Genomic DNA, 22,438 nt, shown 5'->3' with positions numbered 1-22,438 from the left:
AACTTTAAATTATTTCCAAAAGCAATTTGAATGCTGGACCACAGTGCACGTTTCTACTTTGTGTCAGATGCCATCTCAGATGGGTATGAGCTCAGAGAATTCAGCGGCATTTCTGGATGTTGTTGATACAGCAGATTCAGAAAGTATATAGATTACTTATCTTTGCACACTTTGATGTGTTGTGGATTTGACAATTGACATTTTACCCACATATCTACACCTAATCAAGCGCCCAGGTGACGCAGCTGGATATTCCACTAGCACACCAGCTAGCTGGGGTCATTCTGAACTCCTTGGTTCCAAGCTCGGCTTTGCCACCGGTCGGCTGGGCGCCATCTAGCGGGCATAATTGACAGTGCCTGCAGCAGGCCACCTTGTCTGCTAGAGGGGATGACCAGACTATGTGGGTGGGGTATTGAAACACTGTGTAAGGACCCTGATTAGCAGATAGAGGCGTCTGTGCAGAGTGCATGGGCGAAAAGAAGGGGTCCGGTAGGGCCGCACGCAGGTCGGAGGAGGCGTGAGCAGCAACATACCCTCCTCGAATGCAATCAGGGATCCACCAGAAGTGGAAGACTATAGATTGACTACACTAAATTGGGGGAAATGGGAGAAAATTGCATAAATAAATAGAAAAATCTACACCTAATCGCCCCATAATGATGCTGTTTGGAATGTTATTAAAATTAAAAACTGAAGTCTTATTTTTACCCTTTTCTTGGCACTCCAAACTGTACTCAGGTATATTTTGTTGCCTTTAGTTACCATTAACCACTTGTTGCAATTCGAATAGATTAGACATGGTTTAAAATGGTCCCACAATTAACACCACATTGTCAGGACAAAAATGAAGCCATACTGTCTACAAGGAACTGTCTGTGGATCTCTGCAAACAAGTAGCATCAAGTGAAATGGAACATAGATCCAAGTATGGAGATAAAACTATATCTGAGGTTTTAAGTGTTATCAGGACCACAGTGGCCTTAATAGGTTTGAAATGAAAAAGCCTGGCATAACATTGACTGTGTGGCCAAATTGGACATCCAGGCAAGAAGGGCCTTGGTCAGAGAGGTAAGAAAAACCCAACAGTCACTTTACCAGAGCTCCAAACTTCCTGTTCAGAGATGTTAGAACCTGTTGGATGGACAACCATCCCTGCAGCACTTCATAAATCAGGCCTTTATGGCAGAGTGGAAGGAAGGAGGCCACAGTTCACTGCAAGAAGAACACTCTGGTCATTATTATTTTTAAGCTTTGATGTATTCAGGTTTTAACGGTCCTGCACTTTGTATTTTTTAGGGACAGCATTGTGAGAAGCACTGTGAAAGTGAATACTATGGGAAGGACTGTTCGTCTGAGTGTACCTGTAAAAATGCCATCTCCTGCTCTCCTCTAGATGGAACCTGCTACTGCAAAGAGGGTAAGCTCTAGTCAGACGCCTAATGTCTTAGTAAGAATGATGGGCGCTTGGGTGGCACACCAGTAAAACACGCTAGCCCAACAGTGCTGACATCTCAAGTCTGAAGAGTTCACAAATTTGGATTTTAGCTCTGCTATTCGGACAGTGATTGGCTTATCCGAGGATGGGAATGCCGGAGAGGATTCCTCATAGCTGCTGCAATTACGACCTCTGATGACTGTTTGAAGGTGCTTGAAAGTGAGATGGGGGTTAATGGAAATTGTGCTCGTCTCTCTGTGCGCAATACAGATCTCCATGTAAAAAGAATCAAGTGTGCAAGTGTGTTAGTTAGGGCCCTTCTCGGCCAGGATTGGAGGTTAAATACGATCGTGTAATTGGATATGACAAGATTAGGAGAGAAATTGAAGGAAAATCATTTTAAAAAAGAACGTATGTGATGAAGCAGCTAATTCACTAAATGTTTGAATACATAAACAAATAAATAAATGGGCAAATACATAGAAAACATAACGGTAAATCAGTTCCAAACCATATTAAATTACATATCTCCTCATTTTTATCCTAATCTTATTAATTACTATAATAACTAAAAAAATAAATAAAAATTAATAAAATTAATAAAAATAAAGCTTTTAAGTGTGATATTCTACTTTTCAATGCAAATTCTAATTTTCTTACAGTGATGATATTAGTTTAGAAATACACTTAGCCCTTTTTGGGAACTGGTCCGTGTTTATAGTAGTTTAGAAGCCAGACCCCTGTCATTCAGTGTGGAAGTGTGTTGATGCATGATTTAAAAACCACAACAATTATTGACAGCTTAAACAAGTTTTACTTATGATTTTAAAACATCATTAAACCGGTTAAATCATGTAATACCTGTACAGCAGAATTCAGAACTATTTTATAGTGTTTTGTCCTTGCCAGGAACTCTTATCTCTAACTGTGGTTTGTTTACAGGATGGAAGGGTCAAGACTGTTCCGTGGAATGTTCAGTGGGGATGTGGGGTCCAGGCTGCAATGGCACGTGCCGGTGCGCTAACAAGGCCCGGTGCGACCCAGCCGATGGCTCCTGCACATGCACGTCTGGATGGAGGGGAGAGCTGTGTGACCAGCCGTGTCCAGTGAGTCCGCTTTCAAATCAACCCACTCATTAAATAAACAACTCTCTGTTTGCATTAGAAGAGCTATATTAAAGTCAGTGTGCATTTTCCATGAATTAAAAGTGATAGATAGATAGATAGACAGACAGACAGGTTTCTTCAAAAAGTTTCCACACTTTTTTAAACTACATCGTCACCTTCCGATGCATTTTTTCAAACGTTGTACCAAATTTTTAATGCCGCCAGCAAAACATGTTTTTGGTTGAGCTCGTAGCCACTGATGCAGCGCTGTTTTCACATCATCATCACATGAAAATCTTCTTCCCCTTAAAGCTTCTCTGAGCGTCCAAAAAGGTGGAAATCAGATGGAGCTAAATCTGGGCTATAAGCGTCTCTCAGTCTCTCAGACACGACTGATTACTCCTCCTACTACACCCTCACCATTTATAACCAAAATTGAAGATCCCTCATAGATAGATAAACAGACAGACAGATAGACTGATAGATAGATTCTGAGTCTGATTGCAGAATAAGTGCACTTGTTTGTTGAGTTTGGTTCAACTTAATGATAATAATGTACCATTAATATCTAACTCTAGGATTTCTCTGTCCAGCTACACTGCAGTTGCATCAGTTTGCTTTACATTTTTTTACAAAAGGAGTGCATTTAAAGTTATTACTGCAAGGATCCAGGTTTTGGATCAGCCAGTGGGGCATCTACATATAAACGTTTGGCTATGTCTGCGCTGGGGTGTGGCCGAGGACCTGCAATAGATTGCCATCCTGTCCGGGTTGCGTTACTGCATTGCACTCAGTGACTCTTAACTTGACCTACCGCAACCCTGACCAGGATAAAGTGGTGGAAAAACATGAAAATGAAATAAAAAATGGTCAGAAAGTCAGAAATCAGTGCTGGATTCTTTTATAGTCTTGAACCAGCGACCTTACCAGATCTTTTTTTTACTTGTCATGTTCTTTATTAGTTTTGCACTGCTGTTGTTTACACAGTTCCTGGCTGATGTTAAGACAAAATGTTTGAACAGAACACAACTTTTGGAGAAGGATGGAAGGATTATTCACTACAGGATGTGATTAAGTTGTATATTTACTGCATTCTTTGCAATCATTCTGTTTAAATAAAGGTCGGTACCAGAAGAGCGTGTATGAATATTTCTCACGTCTGACCCCCCTGCTGGTTTTTGTTAAACAGGTGGGTACCTTCGGTCCAGGCTGCCAGCATAAATGTGACTGTCTCCATGACATGGGATGTCATAGCATCACCGGGAAGTGCCACTGCCTGCCGGGCTGGACGGGTACGAATTAATTACAGCACGACACGACAGGCTCGTCAGCATTACAGGAGCAGGATGGTTGTCAGTTTTATCAGTTATTGTACGTCTGTGAGCTCATGGAAATGGCATAGAGCAGTTATCGCTTTACTTTTAGCATGACTAGCTGCTGTGTGATGTTGTATTATTCATTAATAACTGCTTTATGATAAAAACATGTACGCATATGTGCCATCAAGATACTGATGATTTTTGCAATGTTCTTTTTCTGTGACTAGAATGATTAGAAAACAGGGCGGGTCATGCCTCACAAGTGAAGAATAATATTGTTGTTACAAAGCCACTAAGAAAAAGATGAAGAATGTAAGTAAATCAGGTGGCCAAAATAGCAAAAGCAACAAATAAAAGACACAAAAACATCCGCAGCTTGCAACAGAGAAAGTGAATCGAACAGGGATAGCGCAGTAATGAGAACTGGATGTCACAGTATGACAGAATGCTTCGGCCATCTGCTCAGTTTTTGGAAATCTCAGTTTTTGGAAAAAAGGAAAGATAGGGAACCCTAAACACAAACCAGGGGGCAAAGCATTATCAGCACCCCAACCTTACCAACTGGTGCAGCCAGCTTGTAACGTGGATTAACGCAAGGTGTTCGCCCTGGACACAGGGACGTCACGCCATCGTGGGTCAGTGTGCTCTCCCAGGGTGGATCATTCATGAGGCTTAAAACTCTTTGACATCAGATGAGTTCCCAGAAAGAGTCAAGTGAGCTGGCATTGCACATCATCAGAAAACCAGACTGGAGCAAGCCTGGAAACAAATTAACACTAGTGAGGCACGAATAACTGGCAATTAAGAGAAACTGAAACATCAATCATCTGTGCCTCCGTGCCCCCTCTGCTTGCCAAAAATGTCAATGCAGTAGGACACAACTCTTACATGGCCAAACATTACAGATTATTAAGTGGATGGTGCTATAACACACACACACACATATATATACAGTGTATCACAAAAGTGAGTACACCCCTCACATTTCTGCAAATATTTCATTATATCTTTTCATGGGACGACACTATAGACATGAAACTTGGATATAACTTAGAGTAGTCAGTGTACAACTTGTATAGCAGTGTAGATTTACTGTCTTCTGAAAATAACTCAACACACAGCCATTAATGTCTAAATAGCTGGCAACATAAGTGAGTACACCCCACAGTGAACATGTCCAAATTGTGCCCAAATGTGTCGTTGTCCCTCCCTGGTGTCATGTGTCAAGGTCCCAGGTGTAAATGGGGAGCAGGGCTGTTAAATTTGGTGTTTTGGGTACAATTCTCTCATACTGGCCACTGGATATTCAACATGGCACCTCATGGCAAAGAACTCTCTGAGGATGTGAGAAATAGAATTGTTGCTCTCCACAAAGATGGCCTGGGCTATAAGAAGATTGCTAACACCCTGAAACTGAGCTACAGCATGGTGGCCAAGGTCATACAGCGGTTTTCCAGGACAGGTTCCACTCGGAACAGGCTTCGCCAGGGTCGACCAAAGAAGTTGAGTCCACGTGTATGGCGTCATATCCAGAGGTTGGCTTTAAAAAATAGACACATGAGTGCTGCCAGCATTGCTGCAGAGGTTGAAGACGTGGGAGGTCAGCCTGTCAGTGCTCAGACCATACGCCGCACACTGCATCAACTCGGTCTGCATGGTCGTCATCCCAGAAGGAAGCGGATGCACAAGAAAGCCAGCAAACAGTTTGCTGAAGACAAGCAGTCCAAGAACATGGATTACTGGAATGCCCTGTGGTCTGACGAGACCAAGATAAACTTGTTTGGCTCAGATGGTGTCCAGCATGTGTGGCGGCGACCTGGTGAGAAGTACCAAGACAACTGTATCTTGCCTACAGTCAAGCATGGTGGTGGAAGCATCATGGTCTTGGGCTGCATGAGTGTTGCTGGCACTGGGGAGCTGCAGTTCATTGAGGGAAACATGAATTCCAACATGTACTGTGACATTCTGAAACAGAGCATGATCCCCTCCCTTCGAAAACTGGGCCTCATGGCAGTTTTCCAACAGGATAACGACCCCAAACACAACCTCCAAGATGACAACTGCCTTGCTGAGGAAGCTGAAGGTAAAGGTGATGGACTAAACCCAATTGAGCACCTGTGGCGCATCCTCAAGTGGAAGGTGGAGAAGTTCAAGGTGTCTAACATCCACCAGCTCCGTGATGTCATCATGGAGGAGTGGAAGAGGATTCCAGTAGCAACCTGTGCAGCTCTGGTGAATTCCATGCCCAGGAGGGTTAAGGCAGTGCTGGATAATAATGGTGGTCACACAAAATATTGACACTTTGGGCACAATTTGGACATGTTCACTGTGGGGTGTACTCACTTATGTTGCCAGCTATTTAGACATTAATGGCTGTGTGTTGAGTTATTTTCAGAAGACAGTAAATCTACACTGCTATACAAGTTGTACACTGACTACTCTAAGTTATATCCAAGTTTCATGTCTATAGTGTTGTCCCATGAAAAGATATAATGAAATATTTGCAGAAATGTGAGGGGTGTACTCACTTTTGTGATACACTGTATGTGCTTTTGCTTTTGCTATTTTGGCCACCTGATTTACTTACATTCTTCATCTTTTTGTTAGTGGCTTTGTAGCATCAATATTATTCTTCACTTGTGAGGCATGACCTGCCCTGTTTTATATGTTTTCTAATCATTCTAGTCACAGAAAAAGAACATTGCAAAAATCATCAGTATCTTAATGATGCATTTGCGTACATGCAGGTTCTAAGACATTTTTTGTCATAGTACATCTTATTAATGAATCATACAACATCACACATATATACATATATATATATACGCTGATCAGCCATAACATTAAAACCACCTCCTTGTTTCTACACTCACTGTCCATTTTATCAGCTCCACTTACCATACTTACCACTTACCACAACAGCCCAAATAAACACACATACTGCTGGGGTGTGTTGCAATAACGTAAACATACACGCATGTATTTGCAGGTCCACGCTGTACTGAACAATGTCCTGAGGGACTCTGGGGTCACCAGTGCAATGAGAGCTGCTGCTGCCTCAACGGCGCCTCCTGTGCGCCACAGAGTGGAGTCTGCATGTGCAAGCCGGGATACTGGGGAGCTCAGTGTCAGCAAGGTGAGGCCTGCACCTCCCCACAGCTGTGCCTCTGTTCACATCTGGATGTTAAGTCAATGTTATTATTAAACTGGATCTATCTGGAGCGTAGATTTGAAATCAGTGCTTTAAACTAAATTCAGGATGGTCAGATATTTATGTCATTTTACAAATGATGGAAGACTGACACACATCGTAGATACAACAGGGTATCCATACAATTTAGCAACACAGAACAAAGTTGTACAGTATACACTAGCGACAGTGTGGTGGTAGGGTTGCCAGGTCGAGCATAAATACTCAGCCTAAAGTCTGTATAAAATGGTGGGATAAACCTGGCAACTCTGCTATGAGTTGTTTGAGTATTAGAAAGACTATAAGGACTCTGTTGTGTTTCTTAGTGTGTTCTCAAGGGTTTTATGGAGAGAAGTGCAGCCAAAGATGTCCGTCCTGTGTCCACTCCACCTCATGCCATCACGTCACGGGTCGGTGTGTGTGCCTGCCCGGCTATACAGGACCACTGTGTGAACAAGGTAGAAATCCTACTACTACTACTACTACTACTACTACTAACACACATACACACACACAGGAAGGATGGGTCCCTGCTGAGTCTGGTTCCTCTCAAGGTTTCTTACTGGAATTTTAATGGCTTGCTCCATAGGGGTTTTTGGTCTGTTGGTCCTGGATTCTGTAAAGTTGCTTTGAGACAATGTTCACTGTAAAAAGTGCTATATAAATACATTTGACTTGACTTGACACACATTCCTTATTTCTACACTCACTGTCCATTTTATCAGCTCCACTTACCATATGGAAGCACTTTGTAGTTCTACAATTACTAACTGTAGTCCATCTGTTTCTCTGCATGCTTTGTTACCCCCTTTCACCCTGTTCTTCAATGGTCAAGACTCTCCCAGGACCACCACAGAGCAGGTATTATTTAGGTGGTGGATCATTCTCAGGACTGCAGTGACACTGACATGGTGGTGGTGTGTTAGTGTGTGTTGTGCTGGTATGAGTGGATCAGACACAGCAGCGCTGATGGACAGTGACAACCTGGCAGTGGTGGGGCTTGAACCAGCGACCCTTTGATTACTAGTCCAGTACCTTAACCACTAAGCTTAAACTGGATGTCTGGACCTGTTTCTGGTATTAAAGAATGACATTCCCGTCAGTCCAGCCAATCAGTTAGATCTTTGTACGGTTATGTGTATGGCAACGTGCCCTTCTTCAATCTGTTGGCACTGTGATATTGCGTAAGCTCTATGAATTTAAAGCAAGAACACAGGTAGCCCTTACACTTAAGGTTGGTATCAATCAATTACAGTAGACCCTTGACTTATGAATTTAATTGGTTCTGAAGGGCTGTTCTTAAGTCAAAATGTTTTTCCATAAGAAATCATGTAAATGGAATTAATCTGTGCCAGACCTCCCAAACCCCCCTTACCTAACCTTTCTAATGTCTTAAATGGTATTTCTTGTTATAAATACAAGTATATTTTATAGAATAGACATTACTGTAATAAACAATAATAAACAACAATACACAGTAGTACTGTAAATAAAAACACACACCACATTTCAGTACAGTACGTGTGCTGTACCATACACCATAATAAATGTCCTTTTTTTCAATAGTAATAGATGTTTTTACTATTTTTCTGCACTTTCTTTGGGGTTGTTTTGATATTGAATTTTACAAAATGTAAAGAAAAACACCGGAAAAACACAGTCAGCTGTCCGAATGTTCGCTCACTCTCTCTCTCTATATATATATATATATATAGAGAGAGAGAGAGAGAGAGAGAGGGTCTGTGTCAACTTGTTCGTGCGAATTTCGGTTCGTAATCCGAAATTTGTTCGTACATTAACTTGACAAAGATCGCTCGTAACCCAAAATGTTTGTATGGTAAACGGTTCGTAAGTCAGGGGTCTGCTGTATTTACATTTCGCACTGTCACACTGACAGTTTTCGTAATTGATTTGTGATTTCTAGTCTGTCCAGCTGGTCACTATGGAAAAAAGTGCAGTGGTGTTTGTGGATGTTCCATCAATGCTACGTGTCATCACCTGGACGGATCATGCCACTGTCCTCCCGGCTGGACCGGAGCAGACTGCTCAGTGTGTAAGTCACCATGCCTTAATAAGAATTAAAATGGTAAAAATTATTGTTACAGCTACTGTATATGAGGGGGCGGCACACCAAGAGGGTCCTGGGTTAGATTCGCAAGGTCCTAGCTATCTGGGTTCCTTCTGTGTGGAGTTTGCATGTTCTTCCCGTGTTTGTGTGGGTTCTTTTTTCTCCCACAGTACGAAGACGTGCAAGTGAGGTGAATTTGAGGTACAAAATTGTCCATGACTGTGTTTGACATTAAACTTGAACTGATGAATCTTGTGTAAGCAGTAACTACCTGTCCTCTCATGAATGAAACCAAAGTGTGTAAAATACTAATAAATAATTAAATACTGTATATGGACAGTTTATATCACTTATAGTTGTTTGATTATGTTTAATCTACTAGTAAGAAAGTTCAGAATGATATCGTACCTGAATAATGATGATTAGAATAATAATTTTTATAATTTTTTTTATATTTATTTTATTTTATATTTATTTTTTATATTTTTCTTTGATCCCAATACATGAAGTTCGTTTAATTCATTCATTAATTGTCTGTTTTACCATCACTTTACCCTGGTCAGGGATGCAGTGGGTACAATTAACTGATCAAATAGTAGGAATCACCCTGGACAGGTCATCAGTTCATCTCAGGGCAGACACTCACTCACACTTGGTCTTGTGGGAGGGAACACCTGGCGCTCCTGGAGCACACACAGACACGAGGAGAACATGCAAACTCCACAGAGAAAGAACCCAGACTGCTTCACCTAGGAGTAAAACCCAGGACCTTCTTGCTGTGAAGCGACAGTGCAAGCCATCGTGCCGCTACATGAAGTTCATAATTTATTTAATGATTTATTAATTTCAACAATTATTAAATGATAAATGATTTACTTATTTTATTTAACAGATATTGTTTTATTAAACAACTATGTCCCTGCAAATGCAAAGCCAAAAGCAACATTTTTAAATACGTACAATTAAAAATTAGAAAGCCTGAACAGTCAGCTTATGCTTAGTTTAAACCAGTAATAGTTTTACTGTTTTTAAAACAACAACAAGCGCCACGAGTACTGCCGACCAGCAGGGTACCAGTGGAAACTATGCTGTGCTACTGTTTGGCCAAGCAGGAGGAGGAGAGGTAGCGATGGGGGGGAGGAATTTCTAAGGCATAGGAGGATGTTCAGAACAGGACAAAATGGAGACGGATGATCCGCTGTGGTGACCCCTAACGGGAGCAGCCGAAATAAGAAGAGCCTGAATAGTTTGTTTTACTATTTGAGCAGAAATCTGTTAAAGTTATAATAACGAATAATACGAATAATACGAATAACGAATATATAATAAAGAAAGGAATAAAGAAAGAGCGTCATTAAATGTGATATCGCTCACAGTTGAGAAGTAAGTCAGATTTATATCTGACGGCTGGTTGTTGTAGTTAAAGGAAACATTTGGAAGCACTTCATTTTGGCGAAGGCCGAACAATTCGGCGCTAGCGCTCAGTTGCTCAATCTGACCGATTTTAACAGAAACCAGATGTGCTGCAATAAATGTGTAAGTCAGAGCACTTCTCCACGACTGTAAATGCTAATTAAAATTGTGTTGATGGCTTGAATAAACTCTTGTGTTTACAGACACCCGAGCCATACGAGCACACAACTTGGAAACACATTATATGGACAAAAGTATTGGGACACACTTTTAATTGTTGAATTCATGCATTTCAGCCACAGCAGTTGTAGGTGCAATAGATCAAGTATATAAAGGAAATGATATGCTTCTAACTTTGCAGCAACAGTTTAAGGAAGGCCCTTTCCTGTTCCAGCATAACTGTGTATAAAGAAACTGACCTCAGCCCCACTGAAGAGATTTAAACTGGAACAACATACAAATGCTCTTTTGCTTTATGTTACATGTTGTAAACCAAAGTGGGACCAGATTGTACAGAGAGAGTAAGATGGATTGTTTGTGTTGTCTGGGTCGTGGAAAAGACCCTTATAAATTGTATAACATGCATCACTGCATCTCTGTTACAGTGTGTAAAGCAGGGACGTTTGGAACTGACTGTGCTCAGACGTGTTCATGCTCACCAAACCACTCCTGTGATCCTCACACTGGCGCCTGTGTGTGTGAACCGGGACCTGATACAGACTGCACACAAGGTATTTAACACTTTACACACCTCTGTTTATTAAACTATAGTTTTTTAATCTATTTTCTGTGCAGAATATATTCCACATACATTATTAACTAGAGGTTTGGCAAATGTAGCTACACCCGTTAATGCCATGAGCTGGACCAACACTGGATGACAGACTAAAAGATGTATTGAAGAGGTCCATAGGGTTCGATAGGATACAGGGTTCGAATCTCAGTTGTGCTATTGGCCGGTCGGGCGTCTGCATGGACATAACTGACATATTTTCTAAGGGGGGTTGGGTGTCCAAAACAGCTACTACACTCAGTTTCTACACTCACTGTCCATTTTATCAGCTCCACTTTCCATATAGAAGCACTTTGTAGTTCTACAATTACTGACTGTAGTCCATATATTTCTCTACATACCTTTTTAGCCTGCTTTCACCCTGTTCTTCAATGGTCAGGACCCCCACAGGACCACCACAGAGCAGGTATTATTTAGGTGGTGGATCATTCTCAGCACTGCAGTGACACTGACATGGTGGTGGTGTGTTAGTGTGTGCGTTGTGCTGGTATGAGTGGATCAGACACAGCAGCACTGCTGGAGTTTTTAAATACCTCACTGTCACTGCTGGACTGAGAATAGTCCACCAACCAAAACCCCCGTGGGCAGCGTCCTGTGACCACTGATGCAGGTCTAGAAGATGACCAACTTAAACAGCAGCAATAGATGAGCGATCGTCTCTGACTTTACATCTACAAGGTGGACCAACCAAGGTAGGAGTGTCTAATAAAGTGGACAGTGAGTGGACACGGTATTTAAAAACTCCAGAAGCGCTGCTGTGTCTGATCCACTCATACCAGCACAACACACACTAACACACCACCACCATGTCACTGCAATGCTGAGAATCATCCACCACTTAAATAATACCTGCTCTGTAGTGTTTGTACTCTGTAGATGAACTACTGTCAGTAATTGTAGAACTACAAAGTGTTTCTATATGGTAAGTGGAGCTGATAAAATGGACAGTGAGCGTGTGAGTGATATCTGACCGATAATTGATCAAAATTCAATATAATGTCATGCATTTTTTTCTTGACACCGACAGAGCCGGTGGTGGGCATGATGGTGCCCCTGTCCCCGGTGGAGAAAGACTCCTGGGGGGCGATCGTGGGAATCGTGGTGCTCCTGGTCCTGGTGGTGCTGCTGCTGGCCCTGCTGCTTCTCTATCACCGGCGCAGACAGAAGGACAAACAAAACAACACACCCACCGTGTCCTTCTCATCCACCCGCAACGTGACTACCGAGTACGCTGTACCAGGTGGGAACTTCTACCAGCATAGAAATGTCTGTAGTGTGGGTGCTGCACAGTTCCAGTGTCCTAGAGACACATTTAAAGCAGAAGTTTGGCTTGTTTTTCCCAGACCTGTGTGGGTTCCTGCAAATATCTCCCAACATACGTCAGTAGAAGGATTGGCTGCTACAAATTGCCCAGTATAAGTAATTACAGCAGTGAGGGTTTGATGCCCTGTGATGGATTAGTGCTCTGTCGGGGTGCATTTCTGTTTCTGGCTCGGCTCCAGACCCACCTTGATTAGGACGTGGTGGTTAATAAAAATGAACAGATGAATAATAACCAGCAGTTGTGGTGAAGTGATTTATGTGTCTGATGAGGTCCCACTGGCTGCGTTTTTTGGGTTTTGTTTGATGTTGTACCTCATGCCTGTAAAAATCATAAAATCATGCAAGTACAGTCGTTCCGTTTTAATTTCTAATTTCTTTCTGTGCTTTAGATGTTCCGCACAGCTATCATCACTACTACTCGAACCCCAGCTACCACACACTGTCCCAGAACAGATTCCCCTTACCACAGATCCCTAACAACCAGGACCGTGTCATCAAGGTACATATAATCATAAACAGAACTTTATTTATCTTTCTTTCTTTTACTAGAGTAACTCAGCAACAGAGAATTCTAACTGATGTCAAGAAATCCTAAAAAAGCATGATCATGGGTGAGCATGAAGGCGCAATCATATGAGAATCGACAAAACCATTTTTGCGTCAGCTGTGCCGTCGTTTCCTTTTGACACGTTTTGCTCACGATTTTTGTGCTTGTCATGGTGCTCAAACCTTTTCAAAGTGCCTCCAATAAGACGTGGTACGACGTGGTAAAAGCGACTGTACGAACAAAGCTTAACGTGACTTATTGTACACACATTAAACCTTGTACACACATGTATTAAAACACAGAGCAAGGAATTTCATTAGTGGAGAGAAGTTTAGTGTCCCTGTGTCGTTCTTTTAATACATTAAACCACGTTAAGCTTTATTATAATGAGAAGCGTTTTAGACTCTGGGAGAAGCTGATTCTGATTCTCACAATTTCTCAGAACCTTGAGCTGTAACACAAGTTTAAAAGTGAAACAGTGAGGAAAATCCAGATAAACACAGATACATGTGGAGCTGTAACACTGGATCTGATGTTTATTCCATACAAATGCAGATTCGTCTCATATTCACACTTTGATGACGTTTTACCGCACCGCTTAAGCCAGGCATGTCCAAAGTCCGGTCGGATTTTATATGGCCCGTGTCTTCTGTCTTAAATTGCATAACTTGTGGCCCGCCAGCACAGTCAAACAGAAAATAAACAAATTATACTAACTCAAGATGCAAGTCCTCTTTTTACCAGATGGTGGCAGCAACACTGTGTAAGTACGCATTCACAAGAAGCGGCAAAACCGTGCTCATTGATATGACGTGATAAAAGCGACACAGGTTGTATGAACAACGATTAACGTAGACAAAATTTAATGTGACGTATTGTACTAAAACAACGACCTAAGAATTTGAGTGGTGGAAACTTATGCTCAGTAATAATTTAGAGAAACTCAGAGTTCCTGTGTCGTTCTTTTAGTACATAAATCTGCATTGCGCTATTTATTTTTTACGTTTTAAAGTTCAGTTAGAAATTCAGATAGCTTGTTCTGTAGGTTCTGATTTTTTCATCTGAATGCTTACATTTGGTTGTTGTTTGCTGTGTGAAAGTAAAATGATTAAATAACAGCGTATTTATATGCATAATTTATTGTTTAAAATAATGTCATCAGGGACTGTTGGCCCTCAGGTACTTTCACATTATCAAATCTGGCCCTCCTAGAAAAAAGTTTGGACACTGGCTTAAGCCGAGCGCTGAAACAAAACGTCAGTCTGCTTCTCATGTGAATGCACCATGAGTGGGTGCAGGCCACAGTTTTGCACTTTAGGCATTTACTTGCCATTTATTGTTGCATGTGTTCGGTTTGCAAATCTGGCTCAAGCCCAGTAACGTGGCAGGTTGTGACCAGGATGAGAAAAAATGAGACACCCACTGGCATGGAGTCGTCCTTCACTGTTACTTTGCTATTTGCAGAACACCAATAAGCAGCTTTTCTACAGTCTGAAGAATATGGAGCGAGAAAGACGAGGATTGTTCGGCATGGAAACTAATGCAACTTTACCTGCTGACTGGAAGCACCAGGAACCACCGAAAGGACCAGGTGTGTTTATATCCTTCACTGTACAGTTAACCCCAAATCTTACGGCCTTCCTGTGGGGGAACTTTTTACATATTAATCCATATTTATCCACAGGCTATTGCTGCTGGCCCATACTGATCAATCAGGACGTAGCTGTAGCCTGTAGCTATTTACAAGCCTGCTTTTAGTCATATTTTCTCCCCTTTTTCTCCCTTTTTAGAGCGTCCAATTGCCCGATTGCGTCATGCTTCCTCTCCACCAATGCCGATCCCTGCTCTGATTGAGGAGAACGAAGCTAACCCACGCCCCCTCCGACACGTGGGCAGCAGCCGTATGCATCTTATCACCTACACTTTGACGAGTGCAGTGCAGCTCAGCACTGTGTACAGAGAGACACACCCTGAGAGCGCTCTTTTCTCATCTCTGTACAGGTGCTATCAATCAGCCAGCAGAGGTCGTAATTGCATTAGTTATGAGAGAGTCTCTATCTGGCTTAATCCCACCCATATCTGAACAACAGGGCAATTGTTGTTCATGTGGTTGCTCAGCCCAGCCGGCAGGCAGAGCTGAGATGTGATACGATGTATTCGAGATCCCAGCTCTGGTTCCAGCATGTGTGTTTACCGCTGCGCCACCTGAGCGGCCCTCCTTTTAGTAATTTATTGGATTTTCTATGGGCGATCATGACATTTTTATTGGATGAATAAAGGTTACATTCACTCAAATGTCTTACTCACTGTATTGCAGGAGCATTTGGAATCGACCGGAGCTACAGCTACAGTGCCAGCCTTGGGAAGTACTACAACAAACGTAAGTACTTTTTACAAAACACAAAATACAGCAGTGGTACAAATCAATCGAAACATGCTGCTGTGTCTTACTTCCCCCCCGATCTGATTTCAGAACTAAAGGACTGTGTTGCAGTGAGCAGCACGTCTCTGAACAGCGAGAATCCGTACGCCACCATTAAAGATCTGCCCGGCCTTCCGCTGTGCCCTCCGGAGTGCAGCTACATGGAGATGAAACCCGCCGTGCCACACGAGAGATCCTACACGGAGCTCAGGCACCCGGCACTGCCCTCCACCAGCTTCTCCTGCAGAGGTTACTCATCCTGATCATATATCTTAACATGAGTCAGGGGGGGTTCAGTTTACGTCAGGTTTAGGTTTATTTCATAACACCTGATTCTGTGTGAGAAAATAAAGCACAGAGACATGAATAATCGCTTCTTATCAGCTTTTCTGGACTGGAAGCTTTCTAAATCTGGCACCTCCACTAGCTGTGGCTTTAGGAGGAAGCTGTTACTCACTTACCAGCCCATTTTTTATCAAGCGCTTGGGTCAGTAAGTGTTCATTAATCCTTCGTAGCACTTTGTGCCAGTGGGTGCATTTTACTGCTAATTTATGAGAGGTGAAGTCATCTCACTAAAAACTAATGGAGTTTGAGGAGCTGGAAAAGTACAGAGGTCGTATCAGGGTAGAGAAAGTGCAGAATGTAAGAGTAGGAAAGATGTAAGCAGTGTCAACATCGGTCTTAATTACTACAGTATCAGTTATACATTTTGCTCTGTGTTCTAGCAGACTGTTGCTAAAATCCTCCAGCCTCTTTCCCTACAGTGGGATGAGCATCCTATTAGAGAAACCATTGCTAATAAAATTATATTGCAACAGATTTATTTAACGTTTATGATAAAACAGTAGTGCTGTAGTTGTTGCTCCTAGTATTGATTTGTTTGATGAGATTGTTTGCTGCTGGGATTCAGTTTGTTTGTTAGTATTTAACGTCATGTTTTACACTTTGGTTACATTCATAAAAGAAACGGTAGTTATTCGTTACACAAGATTCATCAGTTCACAAGGTTCTATCAAACACAGTAATGGACAATTTTCTATCTACAATTCACCTCACTTGCATGGTTTTGGACTGTGGGAGGCCGGGGAGAACATGCACACTCCACACAGAAAGGACCCAGACCGCCCCACCTGGGGATCGAATCTAGGACCTTCTTGCTGTGAGGCGACAGCCACCGCAAGCCAGTATGCTGCCCCGCTGGGATGCAGTAAGAGGACATAATGATAGACAGACAATAGAAAAAGAGAAGAATAACATAATAACAGAGGGATGGATGGATAAAGTGCACAGACAGATCAACAACACTCACTCACTCTCTTAACCACTTATCCAATTAGGGTCGTGGGGGGTGCTGGAGCCTATCCCAGCTTTTCAATGGGCGCAAGACACACAGTAACACCCTGGACGGGGCACCAGTCCATCACAGGGCAGATACACACACACACACACATTCACCTATGACTGCATGTGTTTGGACTGTGGGAGGAAACCGGAGCTCCCAGAGGAAACCCACGCAGACACGGGAGAACATTCAAACTCCACACATAAAAGGACCCGGACCGCACCACCTAGGGATCGAACCCAGGACCTTGCTGTGATGCGACAGTGCTACCCACTGAGTCACCGTGCCACCCCATTTATTTTACATTTATAATAAAACAATAGTGCTGTAGTTTTTGCTCCTAGTATTGATTTGTCTGCTAAAGTTTGTCGAGATAAGAAAGACATAATGAGATAGATAGACAGACAGACAATAGGAAAAGTAGAGAAATAATAACGTAATTGAAAGAAAGATAGGCAGAGAGAGGCAGACAAAGAAAAAGAATAGAGAAATAATAAAAGAGAGAAGGATAGATGTATGGATGGATAAACTGCCAGAAGTGCGTTAAAAGGAAAAAAATATGGACAGAGAGAGATACTAAAAATGTGAGAAAGCTGACTAGAGAGAATGAGAGTTAAAAACTAAATTTAAATGGGAAACATTCAAACTATGAGTACACTGAGGGAATTAGGGATTCGGTGCACGGCTCAGCTATGTCCCAGTTACGAAATATACATAGCTCACTAGCTCAACTCACTGTGATTACACTCAACCACGTGTAAATGGAACCTGTAACTGGTTTCGAGTCAATCACATAAACGTTTGGAAGAATAATACGTTTTGCACTGACTGAGAACAAGTGCATCAGCAAACTGCTGAAAATCTCCCAGAGGAAGATGATGACCACGGAGCATGTTTACAAGACGGCCAGAACAGAAACAGGAGATAGGGGGCACTGGAGATAGCTTGATCTATCTGTGTGTCACAAAGAGATAATAAGATAAGATAAGATTCCTTTATTGATCCCCATGGGGGAAATTCGAGTGTTACAGCAGCTCCAGTACACTGTAAGTACAGGAAATAGAGTAAATAAAATAGAGTAGGATCAAATGTAAATAAAAATTATACAAAATATTGACATTGAAATGCAATTACTGTTATACAGCAGTATTACAATTACAACCATATGATAAAACACTATATGTTCTATATGTAAATATATACATATGTGTATAGAATGAAATGTAGAATCCAGTCCTGGGAAAAGGGAGGGGGGGGGGGGGGGGGTCTTGAGTTATTGTATATTGGGGGCATAGTGACATGATTTGGTTTGTTAGCAGATGACAGTGTAAATGGCTTCTTTGCCTACTTATGATCTTAGACTGAGAGTTCCAGATTGTGTTCTAGCTTCATGACCCAGCAGGGTTGAATTAGGATATATGGGTAGTGATGGCGGCTACCGAGCTCTTAGAGGGAAGTTTAATAGCTTTGTATGTAAGGTAGGAAATTTCAGCGAAAGCCAGTTTAACCCTTTCATGGTCTGCTCAAACATTTGGTTGAGCTCACTTTCAGTCCAGATACTCGTGTAAAAACAAGCTGTATTTAAATAATCTTGTTTGGGACGTATTTACTCCTTGGTTGACGTGGTAAACTCAAAAATATTGGTAGATGACACTGTGGTTTTAAGAAAAAAGCCTTTCTAACCTGTATGTCAGCTTAAAGCGAGTATCTGGAAAATCATCTATAGAAAGTTGCATAATTTTTATGATCATATCAACTGTTTGGTAGAGGCTCATTAAAAAAATACTCTGTGCACTTGTTATTTTAATTATTAAATATGAATTGTTTGTTGTTGGTTTAGTCCCAAGAAACTAAGAAATGCAAAGGAATAATTTTTTAAACATGAATTTCCTGGTAAGACCATTAAAGGCATTGTTGCCACTCCTTGGGATTTGGGGATTTTGCCAAGTAATCTTGGGATTTTTAATTTGCATTCAAGCAATTAAAATCTGCACATGATTTTATGGTCTACAGTCATAAATAAGGAATGACAGAGTGTACGACTACTTAATAATAACCTTTGGTTGTCGCTGGCGATTTCTACACCTATTGTACATTTACGATGCCATATTTTCTAGCACATGCTGCATTTTTATTCTGATTCATTATGCGTCACGTGTGGTTTGAGAACATTCAGGCTTTTCAGGATAATAAATATTTCTTGTGAGGCTACAGCAGTGCACGTTCAGATTACGATTCGGTTTGGATTCTGACGTTCCATTTTCTTTTTTCCAGAGCAATGCTTCCTTGGAAATGTTCCGGAACAGGAGCCTCAGAATCATTATGACCTGCCAGTGAACAGTCACATCCCAGGGCATTATGACCTCCCGCCAGTACGCAGACCGCCTTCGCCATCGCCGTGCAGACTGGCCAACTGATCCCGGTCTCAGTGTGACCTCGTGGGTGAAGACACAGTCCAGCATTTATTCCTGAAGCACAACACCGGTCTTCATTACCGGTTTAGTTCTCTCACAATGTGGAGGAACAGAATCTGGCCCTTTAACAGGGGGTTAATCGAGGACGCATTAACTACACCGTTCCACGTCTGAAAACTGATGGGATGCAGGTGGAACTGAGGATTTCATCCTGATCTGTTTTTGTTTAATAGGACGACATTTTGGCGGGTCACATTGCATGGAAACAGTAAATAACTGCACCAGCACGACATTGCCATCTGCTGGACACTGAACATACCAAACACCAATTCAGCGTTTTTCATTCTTCAAAGCATAAAGTTACACGTTTACACATATTTTAAGAGTTATGCTTTCATATTCCTGCACAACTATGCATTCTACAACCAAAAATGACCACTCGAGTTAAACATTTAAATTCCATCGCAGCTACATGAACTGTCTTTTTTAAGTTTGTACATTTTGCATCACATTTACACGCTCCGTTTAAAGGTCTGAATGTAATCTTTCTTTTTTTATTGTAAATATTGTAAATAAACTGAATGAGATTTTTATGCCATCCATCATTTATGCCTTTTGTGCTCTTAAATGAGGGTTTAGCAGACGCCATTGAATATTAATAAGAAGAAAATGGAAAAAAAAACACAATACAGTATAAAAAAGTGCAATCTACATTCACAATCTTCAAGATGAATCCTAATTTATGTGGTCACAACTCTGGACATGGAATTATTTGGTGAGTAGACCTCCCCCCCCCCCCCCCCCCTTCCCAAAAAAAACCCCCAAATCATTGTAAATACTGAAACTACTACCTCATTTAAGAGCTACACCGATGCATAACATTATGAGCACTGACAGGTGAAGTGAACAGCACTGATTATCTCTTCATCACGGCTCCTGTTAGTGGGGGGGATATATTAGGCAGCAAGTGAACATTTTATCCTCAAAGTTGATGTTAGAAGCATTAAAAATGGGCGAGCGTGAGGATCTGAGTGAGTTTGACGAGGGACAAATTGTGATGGCTGGACGACTGGGTCAGAGCATCTCCAAAACTGCAGCTCTTGTGGGGTGTGTCCCGGTCTGCAGTGGTCAGTATCTATCAAAAGTGGTCCAAGGAAGAAACTGGTAAACTGGCGACAGGGTCATGGCGCGGCCAAGGCTCATTGATGCACGTGGGGAGCGAAGGCTGGCCCGTGTGGTCCGATCCAACAGACGAGCTACTGTAGCTCAAACTGCTAAAGAAGTTCATGCTGGTTCTGATAGAAAGGTGTCAGAATACACAGTGCATCTCAGTTTGTTGTGTATGGGGCAGCAAAAGGGGGACCAACACAATATTAGGAAGGTGGTCTAATCGGCATCCAAGTTAATGATAACTAATAACTAAGCACATACTGCACAAACTACTAACACAAACAATGGTGCTTTTCTCTTTAACACAGTTTTTTGTTATTAACAGGCTTGGGCTAGAAAAATATGTGAACCTCTGTTTTAATGACCTCTTTAAATCTCAGGTTCTCCAATAAATGAGGCCTGGTTTTAATAGGTAGCCCACACTATAAAATCTGCTCGTTATATACACAATGCCCTGATTAAATACAATTTTAGTGGAGCTTAAATGAAGAATTGTGGAGATTCATGAAGCTAAAATGTCCACAGAGGCACTTAAATACATCTGAATACTGCAATTCTCATTTTACAAGTGAGTACTGTTAATACAGAACATAACTGCAATAAACAGCATTTACTTTTTATTATACACTAATCAGCCATAACATTAAAACCACCTCCTTGTTTCTGCACTCTCTGTCCATTTTATCAGCTCCAATTACCATATAGAAGCACTTTGTGGTTCTACAATTACTGACTGTAGTCCATCTGTTTCTCTGCATGCTTTGTTACCCCCCTTTCACCCTGTTCTTCAATGGTCAGGACCCCCACAGGACCACCACAGAGCAGGTATTATTTAGGTGGTGGATGATTCTCAGCACTGCAGTGACACTGACATGGTGGTGGTGTGTTAGTGTGTGTTGTGCTGGTATGAGTGGATTAAACACCTCACTGTCACTGCTGGACCGAGAATAGTCCACCAACCAAAAATATCCAGCGTCCTATGACCACTGATGAAGGTCTAGAAGATGACCAACTCAAACAGTAGCAATAGATGAGCGATCGTCTCTGACTTTACATCTACAAGGTGGACCAACTAGGTAGGAGTGTCTAATAGAGTGGACAGTGAGTGGACACGGTATTTAAATTGTCATTTCAGCACATTGCACAACACACACTAACACACCACCACCATGTCAGTGTCACTGCAGTGCTGAGAATGATCCACCACCTAAATAATACCTGCTCTGTGGTGGTCCTGTGGGGGTCCTGACCATTGTAGAACAGGGTAAAAGCAGGCTAAAAAAAAAAGCATGTAGTGAAACAGATGGACTACAGTCAGTAATTGTAGAACTACAAAGTGCTTCTATTTGGTAAGTGGAGCTGATAAAATGGACAGTGAGTGTAGAAACAGAGAGGTGGTTTTAATGTTATGGCTGATCGGTGTATTTCATATAACTGTTTGTATGAACCTGTTGGCAATGAGTGTGCCTATAATATTTAAAGTTAGTAATTAGGAGGGTGTGAACATACTCTTCACCATATAGTTTATGTTGGGAAAAACTAAAAACAAAGAACAGTAAGTGGAGGGAATAAGGAAGCCTGAAAGTGTGTGATTAGCGAGGGAGATTGGCAACACTGGTAGATTAAAGTGGGGGGGGGGAAATGGGGACAAAAAGGGGAAAAAAAAATAAGAAAAGGGGGGAGAGGAGAAAGTGTAAAGAGAAAAGAATGAAGGATGTGAAGTGAAGAAAAGGAGCAAAAGAGAAAAAGCACAAAAAAGCCACTGGAAACGGTTGATAAGGATAAGAAAGGAAGTGGAAGAATCTGTTGATGCATGCTCAATAATCCAGGTACACAAATCCACAAAGTTGAATCAGTTCATCTGGACACAAGTTTGTTGTAGAGATACGTTT

General features: G+C 41.8%; 1 protein-coding gene across 1 annotated transcript in view; it reads left to right on the top strand.

The window, feature by feature from the left end:
* pear1 (platelet endothelial aggregation receptor 1) overlaps positions 1 to 19,905 on the top strand; it is a 79,753-nt gene extending 59,848 nt beyond the window's left edge. Inside the window, exons 12-24 of the mRNA XM_062991708.1 lie at positions 1,300 to 1,420; positions 2,381 to 2,544; positions 3,734 to 3,836; positions 6,853 to 6,999; positions 7,380 to 7,511; positions 8,978 to 9,106; positions 11,140 to 11,265; positions 12,355 to 12,567; positions 13,040 to 13,149; positions 14,662 to 14,788; positions 15,515 to 15,577; positions 15,671 to 15,868; positions 19,237 to 19,905. Coding sequence (XP_062847778.1) covers positions 1,300 to 1,420; positions 2,381 to 2,544; positions 3,734 to 3,836; positions 6,853 to 6,999; positions 7,380 to 7,511; positions 8,978 to 9,106; positions 11,140 to 11,265; positions 12,355 to 12,567; positions 13,040 to 13,149; positions 14,662 to 14,788; positions 15,515 to 15,577; positions 15,671 to 15,868; positions 19,237 to 19,379 — 1,776 coding nt within the window. The 3' untranslated portion in view covers positions 19,380 to 19,905. The remainder of the gene's footprint in view (positions 1 to 1,299; positions 1,421 to 2,380; positions 2,545 to 3,733; positions 3,837 to 6,852; positions 7,000 to 7,379; positions 7,512 to 8,977; positions 9,107 to 11,139; positions 11,266 to 12,354; positions 12,568 to 13,039; positions 13,150 to 14,661; positions 14,789 to 15,514; positions 15,578 to 15,670; positions 15,869 to 19,236) is intronic.
* Positions 19,906 to 22,438: the final 2,533 nt, after the last annotated feature.

Source organism: Trichomycterus rosablanca, chromosome 3, assembly GCF_030014385.1.
Source record: "Trichomycterus rosablanca isolate fTriRos1 chromosome 3, fTriRos1.hap1, whole genome shotgun sequence".
Taxonomy (NCBI): Eukaryota; Metazoa; Chordata; class Actinopteri; order Siluriformes; family Trichomycteridae; genus Trichomycterus; species Trichomycterus rosablanca.
Note: the sequence above shows the minus strand (reverse complement) of the source record. Positions and strands in the feature narration are given on the sequence as shown.